Raw genomic sequence first — 10,593 nt, forward strand, 5'->3', positions numbered from 1 at the left:
TTTCTGGCTTAGTCTTATTAGTCGTGGGATTTTTTCAATGGAGTTAAGCCCTTTGCATTTCTTTTTCCTCATCTTTAAAATGCATGTGATTTGTCTTTGAGGCATCTTACTCTTCAGTTATTCATTCAACAAGTATTTATTGGGAGCCTTTATATTCTAAATACCATGTGAGACTCAAAGATCAACAAGAACTCAGAGGACCTTTGTGTATATACATATCAGTGTTCCAGCTTACCTTCCTTTTGTCCCTTCCTTTCCAATGCCTGGTTTTGCTCAGTGGTCATCAAAGCGGGTGCACGAAGCAGTCCATTGGGGGAAGAAAGAAAATACTAGAACTTCCATTCTGATTTGTGTTTTGTCCTTTTCCTGGAGTAACTGTTTATTTTGACAGTTTCAGACTTACAGAAAAGTTGCAAAAATGGTGCAAAGACCTCCATATGTCCTTTCTTGGATTCACTGATTATTATTATTCTTGTATTATCATTAAATATTTGTTATTTACCTTTGAGAGAGCACAAGATGGGGAGGGGCAGAGAGGGGGGGATAGAGGATCCGAATCGGGCTCTGCATTGACAGTCTGACAGCAGTGAGCCAGTGTGGGGCTCAAACTCACAAACCGTGAGGTCATGACCTGAACTTGAACCTGAAGTCAGATGCTCAACCAACTAAGCCACCCAGGCACCCCTGGATTCACTGATGATTAAAAACTTCCCCAGTTGTGCTTTAGTCTCTATCCCCCAACACTGCACACTACTAGGGTTCTCTCTCTCTCCCTCTCTCAGTGAGATGAGGTATCTATCTGTCTACCTATTGTCTTTCTACCTCTATCTATCTATCTATCTATCTATCTATCTATCTATCTATCGTCTCTCTATCCTCCCCATCTAATCATGCCCCATTATTCTAAATATTTCAGTATTTTCTTTAAAAAAAATTAAAATATTTATTTATTTTGAGAGAAGAGTGAGCAGGGGAAGGGCAGAGAGAGGGGGACAGAAGATCTAAAGCAGATTCTGCACTGATAGCACCGAGCCCCCTTCGGGCCTCAAACTCCTGACCCATGAAATGATGACCTGAGCTGAAGTCAGATGCTCAACTGACTGAGCCACCCAGGTGCCCCAGTATGTTCTGAGAACAAGGACATTCTCTCACTTAACCACAGTACAATAATTACAAATTAAGAATTTTAGCATTGATACAGGGATATTTCATAATCCACGTTTGAATTGCATCAATTTCCAAACGATGTCCTTCACAGCAATTTTTTTTTTTCCGGCCCAGAATTGCACATTGCCCTTAGTTGTCATCTCTTTAGTTTCTTTAAATGTGGAACCATTTAGGCTAGCGGTTTAAAGAGTACATGCTAGCAACTTTGTAGAATTTCCCTCAATTTGAGGTTGTCTAGTGTATGCATTTTTGGCAGGAATACCAGAAAAAGGATGTGTCCTTCTCAGTGCATGTGATATCTATTTATCTCCTTACTGGTGATGTCAAGGTTGATCACTTGGTTAAAGGAGTCTTCCAGGTTTCTGTGCACTTTTGCCTATAGAGAAAGGGATGTGACACACGCTTATAGGCAAAGAATTCTGTTAGATCGAGTTTAGGATTAACTGACCCACATAAGGGAGGTGGACCTGTGTTGGGTTGTCATGTTTAGTAAATCTAAACATAGACTGGGAACCTTTAGCTCCTTATTATGTGTATTTATATCAATGAATTATTGATAGGTAATTACTGAGAACTGAATTTGTTTAAGACCTTATCACTCCTTATCCCTCCAATAACCTTAGCCTGCTCTCTGACTTCTAGAGTCAGGCCAGAAGGAAATGTAGATATAATGTTTTGTTAAATAGGGCTGCAGATATCTATACCTATCTATATCAGCAGTCCAGAAAAGCATGGAAAATAATATTTGCAGGCAGAAGTTGGATTCTTTAGTTTAAAGGAGACTGTTAAGGATTTGTTAAGCTCTCAAGTAGAAAACAAAGTTAGATAGTAACTGATTTTGGAGGACAAAGACAAGGTAAAGGACAAACTACAGTTCTATCTGTAAGACAATAGATAATATTTTAACTCATAAACTGACTTTCTTGGTTTTTTTCCCCCTTAAATTAATTGTAACTTTTACCATCTTTGTACTCTTTAAACAAATCACCTTGTTTTGACTGTCAAAGGACTTATTGAGCTTTTTGGGTCTATGTTGAGTATTTTGGATGTGTCTGGTAGAGGTGCTAGAATAAAATAAAGTGGCTACAACTTGCAAAGCTGGAAAAGCTAAAAGGAAGTCGCTGGAAGTAACTAGAGGTGGTGAATTTAGAAAAGCAGAATCAAAATTCTGCTTCCATTATGCTGTTACTGCATAATTTAGTTGGTTTGCATTAAATTGTGTGCTTTTTCCCTCACCTGCCCCCTGGGTCTTCAGAAAGGAGCTCATTGCCAAGCTGGATCAGGCAGAAAAGGAGAAGGTGGACGCCGCTCAGCTGGCCCGGGAATTCGAGGTACTGATGGAGGAGAACCGGACATTGAAGTTGGCTCAGTCCCAATGTGTAGAACAGCTGGAAAAACTTAGAATACAGTATCAGAAGAGACAGGGCTCATCCTAACTTGCAACTATTCAATGTGAGCATAAAAGGTCGGTGACTGTTGTGTGCTGGCCAAAAGATTTTCATTTTAAAGGGATAGTGTGTAAAACCTACTGTTTCTTTCTATTACCCACATGGCAAACATCTGTAATGAATTTAATGCTTGCCAGATCAAGTTTGTGAGAAGGGAGATTATATTTTAAATAAGATGATTAAAGCAAGCCTATTGGCAGTACATGTTTTCCGAGATCATAACTCACTTCCAAAGATATATTTTTTTCTTATTTACGAAGATGTAATCAGAGTGTACATCAGGGTAGAAAAAGATGAAAATAGAATATTAACTGACTCCGCTAACAATTGTGAACAGAATTAAGCCAGGAAAACAAACTAGTAAGATGCTCACTGTAGTTTCATACCCGTGTATTTTTAAATTTCATGTCTCGAATATTTCAACTATGCTCAAACCTGAAGTCAGAAACTTCTGCACACATTTTTATGTTCACCAGAGTTAGGTTTAATCCCTTAATGATTGATTGTACTGAGAACAAATGGTTGCATATCATAAAAGATTTCTCATGAAAATATTAGCAGAAAGCATGTTTGCGCCAAAAGCACACTGCCAGTGCTAACTTGCTGTTGTAATAAAAAGCTGATAAGGCTGCATTTTTTTTTCACGCCATGTTACCTGACGGTAAACATCTCTGCCTTTGCTTGTGTGTGTTCTGGGGGCATGCGGGAAATGGAAAAGTATTGTTTGGACGTTGCTTTGGTGAGTTCCCATGAAAACATGAGTAAAACTATGACTATGACTTTGTTTTGGATTTAAGGAGAGGTTTTGGATCAGTGATAACTAATAAGAATATATGAGTAATTTCAAGAATAAAATGATTCGTCTCTTGTTCCAACTATCACCATAGTTCCCCAAACGGATCTCTTTGTTTTATGTCCATTTCTGTTCATGTAACTTCTTTTTCATTAAACACGAATCAAACTGTCAGTCTGTATTTTGTCCCTTTCTTAACTTCCCTTATGCTACCGTTAGTTGGGACTGGCTACCCTGAGTCGGAATGTGTTCCTAGTCATATCTGTATGTGCAGAATCAGCAGTGAAGCCCCTTCTCTTGGAAAGACTGCAGATTCTCATGTAGGTCATGCAGAATTCTAATACTCAATATGATGCATTAGTGTCTTAAGGTATTTTCCCAGAAAACGTAAAAGAGGATGGTTGATTAAAACACCAGGATGGCCAAGGATAGACCAGTTTTTATGGACGGGGGGTGACGCACCCCTGGGTGGACAGATGGCAAGGTCTAGAGCCATTTTGTTGTTGTTATTGTCATGACTAGGATGAACAGGTGCTAGAGGCGTCTAGAGAATAGTGGCCAGGGATGCTGCTAGACATCCTGCCAGGCACAGGATGACACCCTCAGCTACAAGGAATTGCCTGGCCCAACATGCCAATGGTGACCAGTCTGATACACCCAAGACTAGACTAGTCACTGGGCAGGTGAGCAGATGCCAAGGGGAAGCATGTTGCAGGGTCACAAGTTTCTTGCCAGGTGGTGCAGAGTCCATGAAGTCTCTATACACCCTGAACGTCCGTTTCCTCATTTGTAAAACAAAGCTTTTTGCTAGATCTCAACATTTTAATGTTATATGCACCTATTCATCCTGAAGCTGCTTTAACATTTGACCAAAGACGAAAGTCCCTATTATCCTGGTAGAACCTTCTTCTTTAGTAACCCCAAGCCTTATACATACTAATATAAAGAAGGAATTGGCCACTAAATTTGTATAAATCCAGGGTTAATGGACTGGGAGAATGAAGAGTACATTGCCAATGTCTAAACACAGGAATTAGTTTTTGGTCACTGCCCATCTGAAGAGGTTTACATAGATTTACAGAATTCAAGCAGTCATGGCCCCTTATAGATAATTGGGAGCAGGGAAATATGGTTCCAAAATATCTTTGCTCTACAAGAATGAAAATAATTTAACAGGGTCAAAATATTGGAACACCATTGGTAATATATTGAGGAGACACTGAGTAAATACTTGTAATATCTGTGCCTGTCTCAGCCTGAAATTTTACTACATGTTTCCTAAAGGTATCTATTCATGACTCAACAGCAAGAATTTCCCTACGTGTGTGTGTCTGAGGCAGACTTTTATTCATTGAAAACATGAAAACATCATCTACTTTTGAAGTCGTGCCAGAGAAATCTAAAAGCAAAATTTCTCGCATTGCCAGTTTCAGCTTTCCATGCATGTAACAAATTCCCCCCAGTCTTACTCACCTCTGCATATTATCTATATAACACAGAACCATTTAAGAATTTCCTATCTTCAAATATATTTACAGTATTCTTGCTCTTAGCAATAATGAAAATGATATAGAGCATTAAAAATGAGCACAGAGGTCCGATGAATATTAAGGTGAAGATATTTGCTTTTAGGCCAGAATTAAAGGAAGATACAACCCATATTGTATTCTGCAATTGCTCTATTGGAGAATTGCTCTTTGTGGGTCACTTAGTTGATGTAGACACGACAAGAATGTGGTCATCTGTGGGTAGAGGTCAAATGTCTAATCACTGGAAAGGGCAGAGCATGTGCTCTATCTCATTCTGGCATCTGGACTTGGCTGTATCGCGAAGTCAGTATAAATAAGGAAATAAAAGCCGTCTGGAACTCAAATCCAATTCAACAAAAGTTTATGGTACACTTTCCTAGTGCAGGGCAGAGGAGCGACAACAGAGGATGAAGAATGAATTACACCATCCTAGCCTTCGAGATGCTTCCAATTTAGTAACAGAAGTAGCATATTTGTTCTAGTTCCTGAAGACATGAATAAACGTCAGTGCAATAAGATAGATGAAGTTTTCAGTCGGAGTTCAGAGAAGGAAAGGATGGCATGAGCAGAAGAACAGTGGTTGGGAAGCCCAGATATGGGGGCAGTGACGAGTCTTTACTGTCCAGTATATGCAGGCGGATAGTGAATAATTAGGTTGGGAAGTTCCACCGGGCCCTGGTTGCAGGGGGAGTTTGGACAGAAATGTCTTAAAAACTTTGTTTTTTAATGTTTCTTTATTATTTTTTTAACGTTTATTTATTTTTGAGACAGAGAGAGACAGAGCATGAATGGGGGAGGGTCAGAGACAGAGGAAGACACAGAATCCGAAGCAGACTCCGGGCTCTGGGCTGTCAGCACAGAGCCTGACACGGGGCTCGAACTCACAAACCGTTTGATCATGACCTGAGCCGAAGTTGGACGCTTAACCTACTGAGCCACCCAGGCGCCCCTAATGTTTATTTTTGAGAGAAAGAGAGAGAGACAGGATGTGAGCAGGGGGAAGGGCAGAGAGAGAGAGGAAGACACAGAATCTGAAGCAGGCTCTGGGCTCTGAGCTGTCAGCACAGAGCCCGACGCGGGGCTTGAACTCACCAACCGCGGGATCATGAACTGAGCTGAAGTCGGACGCTTAATGGACTGAGCCACCCAGGCGCCCCTAATGTTTATTTTTGAGAGAGAGAGAGAGAGAGAGACAGGATATGGGCAGGGGGAGCGGCAGAGAGAGAGGGAGACACAGAATCTGAAGTCAGTTCCAGGCTCTGAGCTGTCAGCACAGAACCCAATGGGGGGCCCCGAGCGAATGAACCGTGAGATCATGACGTGAGCCAAAGTTGGATGCTTAACCGACTGAACCACCCAGGCGCCCCTGGGCAGAAATGTTTTGAAATCAGGAGTGAATGATGAGGACAGGACTTGAAGATAAGCAATATGGTTGTAGTGCGTGGGATGGATCACAGGAGACAGAGACCGGAGGCAGAGGAACTGTCAGAAGAGTAATAGGAGTGTGCAAGGAGAGAGGCCGCAATTGAAATGGAGTAACAGGCTAGACGGGATGGGGAGACGTGATAGGTAGAATCCACGTGGCTTGGGATGGATTCCATATGCAACAGAAGCAAAGAAGATGAGAGGTGACATTTCCTGAGCCCCTTCTGTGCCAGACTATGCCAGTGCTTTATATAGACTGTATTGTTTTTTTTTTTTATTTTATTTTTTATTTATTTATTAAAAAAAATTTTTTTTTTTCAACGTTTATTTATTTTTGGGACAGAGAGAGACAGAGCATGAACGGGGGAGGGGCAGAGAGAGAGGGAGACATAGAATCGGAAACAGGCTCCAGGCTCCGAGCCATCAGCCCAGAGCCTGACGCGGGGCTCGAACTCACGGACCGCGAGATCGTGACCTGGCTGAAGTCGGACGCTTAACCGACTGCGCCACCCAGGCGCCCCTAGACTGTATTGTTAAATTCTTATAACGACCTGAGAGGTAGCTATAATTATCCCCATTCTCCTGAATTAGTAACTAAGTAATTTGTAAAAGTTCCCTAGCACTGGGATTGAAATACTAAGTTTCATTCACTTATTAATTTTAGTTTATTTATTTTTGAGAGAGAGTGCAAGCGCGATCAGGGAGGGGCAGAGAGAGAGGGAGACACCGAATCTGAAGCAGGCTCCAGGCTCTGAGCTGTCAGCACAGAGCACGATGCAGGGCTTGAACCCACGAATGGTGAGATCATGACCTGAGTCGAAGTCAGACGCTCAACTGACCAAGCCACCCAGGCGCCCCAAATTCATTCATTTTTAAAACTATTTCCTGAATGCTTGTACTTTGCTAGGCATCCTGGAAGGTGCCAGGGACACAACAGTGAACAATAAAAAAATGGGTGCCATTCTTAAGGTACCCTTAGTCTAGTAAGGGAGGTAGACATTTACCCAAATACCCACTTGGGGTAGTCTTTTTTTGTTGTTTCTTTTAAGAGAGAGACAGAGAGAGAGAAAAAGAATGAGTGAAGGAGAGGGGTAGAGGTAGAGAAAGAGAATCCTAAGTAGGCTCCACGTTCAGGACAGAGCCTGACGCAGGGCTCCATCCCACGACCCCGGGATCATAACTTGAGCCGAAATCTAGAGCTAGACTGTCAACCGACTGAGCCACGCAGGCGCCCTGGGGTCATCTTAAAATATATCCAAAAATCCCCTCCAAAGGTAGAGCGTAAATTCCCTGCCGTGTAGTGTGGATTGGACTAAAAGACCTATTTTTAACAAACAGAATAGAGAAGAAGTGGCACTATGTGACTTCTAAGGCGAGGTCATAAAAGACATAGTAGCTCCCTTCTCATCTGTTCTCTGGGATCACTTGCTCTGGGGAGAGCCACCTGCCATGTTCTGAAGAGACTTAAGCAGGCCTTGGAGAGGCCACATGGTAAGGAACTGAGGCCCTACAAATGAACTTGGAAGCAGAACTTCTAGCACCAGGCAAGACTTCAAATGGCTGCAGCCTGGCTGACATCTTGATGCCATGTCACGAGACTCTGAGCCACAGCCACACCACCAGTCTGCTCCTTGAAGAAGTCTGCTCCTTCTTGATTAGCAGGAACCAAGAGATGATAAATGTTTACTGTTTTAAGCTAATAAATTTCGAGGTGATATTTAGCAGTAGATAACAAATACATCATGTAAATGAGGTAAGTGCCAAGCAGAAAAGAAACCTAGTTTATGAAAGCGAATCTAACTGAGATAAGGAGGCTGGGATGGTTTCCGTAAGGTGGTAACTCCTGAGGTAAGATCTGGTAGATGAGTAAGAGCTCAAGAGGCAAAGAAGGTGGGTGGAGGAAGGCATCTAGACAGAATGAAAACATGCACAAAGGCCCTGGGACATGTTCAAAGACTTGAAGGAAGACCAGTGTGGCTGAGCATGAAGATGTAGGGAGAGTGTGATACAAGATGAAGTTGTAGAATAAGGCAGAAACTTGAAGATCACATTAAGAATTTTGGCCTTAATCCTAAAAGCAATAGGAAGTCACTGAATTTAAACATAGGGCGTACCATGCGAACACATTATCTTCTATAGTGACATATTTTAAGAGTTTTCTTTTTAAAGTTACTTCACTTTAAATTACTGAGAGTGTTGGGGCGTCTGGGTGGCTCAGTCGGTTAAGTGTCCGACTTCGGCTCAGGTTATGATGTCGCGGTCCGTGAGTTCGAGCCCTGCGTCGGGCTATGTGCTGACAGCTCAGAGCCCGGAGCCTGTTTCAGATTCTGTGTCTCCCCCTCTCTATGACCCTCCCCCATTCATGCTCTGTCTCTCTCTGTCTCAAAAATAAATAAACGTTAAAAAAATTTTTTTTTTAAATTGCTGAGAGTGCTATATAGGACTATTTATATTGTATATATTTAGCTAGTGGGCTATATAGATGATAAGTTAGTTAGACAGGGTTATTATATACATTTGATTTGATAAGTCACTTAATGAATATTTTTCTCCTTAGAGAATAATAAATGCTTGGTCAGACTGAATCTACCTTCACAGTCACCATTAATATATTTAAATGGGTGACGCTTATAATAATCCTTCTTTTTAATGAATATTTCTACTATCCACCTGTTTTTATTTAAAAAATTTTTTATTTAAAAAATTAAAAAAAATTTAATGTTTATTTATTTTTTGAGAGACAGGGAGAGACAGAGTGTGAGTGGGGGAGGGACAGAGAGAGAGAGGGAGTCACAGATTCCAAAGCAGGCCTCAGGCTCTGAGCTGTCAGCACAGATCCTGAGGCTGGGCTCGAACTCTCAGACCACGAGATCATGACCTGAGCCAAAGTCGGACGCTTAACCGGCTGAGCCATGCAGGCACCCCTAGCAACCTGTTTTTAAATGTTTATTTCATGTTTCAAAATTGCCAAACCTAGAACTGGCAAGAGAATATTCTTAAGCAATTAGAACTTCTAAGACAATATTTTTCAGCCATCTTGTTATTTTTAAAGAATGATAATCAGAGGAGAGAGTGAAATCATCTCACACATGAACATAGAAACTTGAAATGCACATAGGTCAAGATTAAATAACCCATGAAGCTGATAGCATGAACCTTTAGATTCTTTGAATACCCTTCCAATTCTAACAGTCTGTATTTTAAATAACTGGGAATATATGATTTCTCAGGGTTACCAACAAAAGTTCCCTGAAAGAAAAATGTCTTCTACTCAAAAGAGTTTTAAGTTATACTGTTAAAATCATATCTATTTCATTCTGCTCCCTGAAACCTTGAAAATGTTCCTTCCTATCCAGTCCTTGTGTGTGGGTGGCTTTTAAGAGTGCAGATAATGTGATAATGATGGTGAGGTGATGGCCTGAGTCATACAAGCCAGAAAACAGAGTGGGTCCCTGAAGATTTTGTCTTTTAAAAACTTTTTAGTGGCTGCTTTTGCACTAAGGAGTTTAGGATGAGAATTCTGAGCAGAAGGACTGAGCCAGTGTGAATAGAGGAGGAACCAAGTTTTTCAACAGCCAATGAGGGAGAAATTGCATTTGCAACTGGCTGATCTCAACCTATTTTGTCTGTCACTGAACATGTCTGGGCAGTAGCTGTTCTCTTAGATCTGAGCCTTGGAAAGGGAAAGATAAAGAGATAGTAGGATGAGGTAAAGTTATGTGTGAGACAGACTGCCCCCTCCACCCCCCTGCTTCTTAATTGCCTGCTCACTTCTCAAAAATGAAGTAAATACTGAACATGCTGACTTTCCCCATCATTCCTGTAAATAAGGATATGACTCACAAATCCTGCAATCTCCAGAATGCCATAGATTCTATGGTGATTTGATTTAAAAATAGCTGGGAAAAAGCAAGAAATCATGCGTACGTTGGGATGGTTTTTCTTTTCTTTCTCTTTCCTTTCCTTTCCTTTTCTTTCTTTCTTTCTTTCTTTCTTCTTTCTTTCTTTCCTCCTTTCTCTTTCTTTCTTTCTTTTTTCTTTCTTGTTTCTTTCTATTTTTTAAACTTAATTTAAAATGTTTATTTATTTTGAGAGAAAGAGAGAGTGTGTGAGGGGCAGAGAGAAAGAATCCCAAGCAAGCTCTGCACTGTCAGTGCAGAGCCTGATGGGGGGCTTGATCCCATGAACCATGAGACCATGACATGAGCCGAAAGCAACAGCCAGACGCTTA

The 10,593-nt window shown here is 41.2% G+C and overlaps 1 protein-coding gene across 2 annotated transcripts in view; it reads left to right on the forward strand.

Annotated features, from left to right (window-relative positions):
- The window catches only part of MAP3K7CL (MAP3K7 C-terminal like), a 38,324-nt gene extending 34,742 nt beyond the window's left edge, over positions 1 to 3,582 (forward strand). For both annotated transcript variants that reach the window (XM_047876625.1, XM_047876624.1), the window contains exon 5: positions 2,423 to 3,582. In XM_047876625.1, the coding sequence (XP_047732581.1) occupies positions 2,423 to 2,603 (181 nt within the window). In that variant the 3' untranslated portion in view covers positions 2,604 to 3,582. The remainder of the gene's footprint in view (positions 1 to 2,422) is intronic.
- The last annotated feature ends 7,011 nt before the right edge of the window (positions 3,583 to 10,593 follow it).

Source organism: Prionailurus viverrinus, chromosome C2 (assembly GCF_022837055.1).
Source record: "Prionailurus viverrinus isolate Anna chromosome C2, UM_Priviv_1.0, whole genome shotgun sequence".
Taxonomy (NCBI): domain Eukaryota; kingdom Metazoa; phylum Chordata; class Mammalia; order Carnivora; family Felidae; genus Prionailurus; species Prionailurus viverrinus.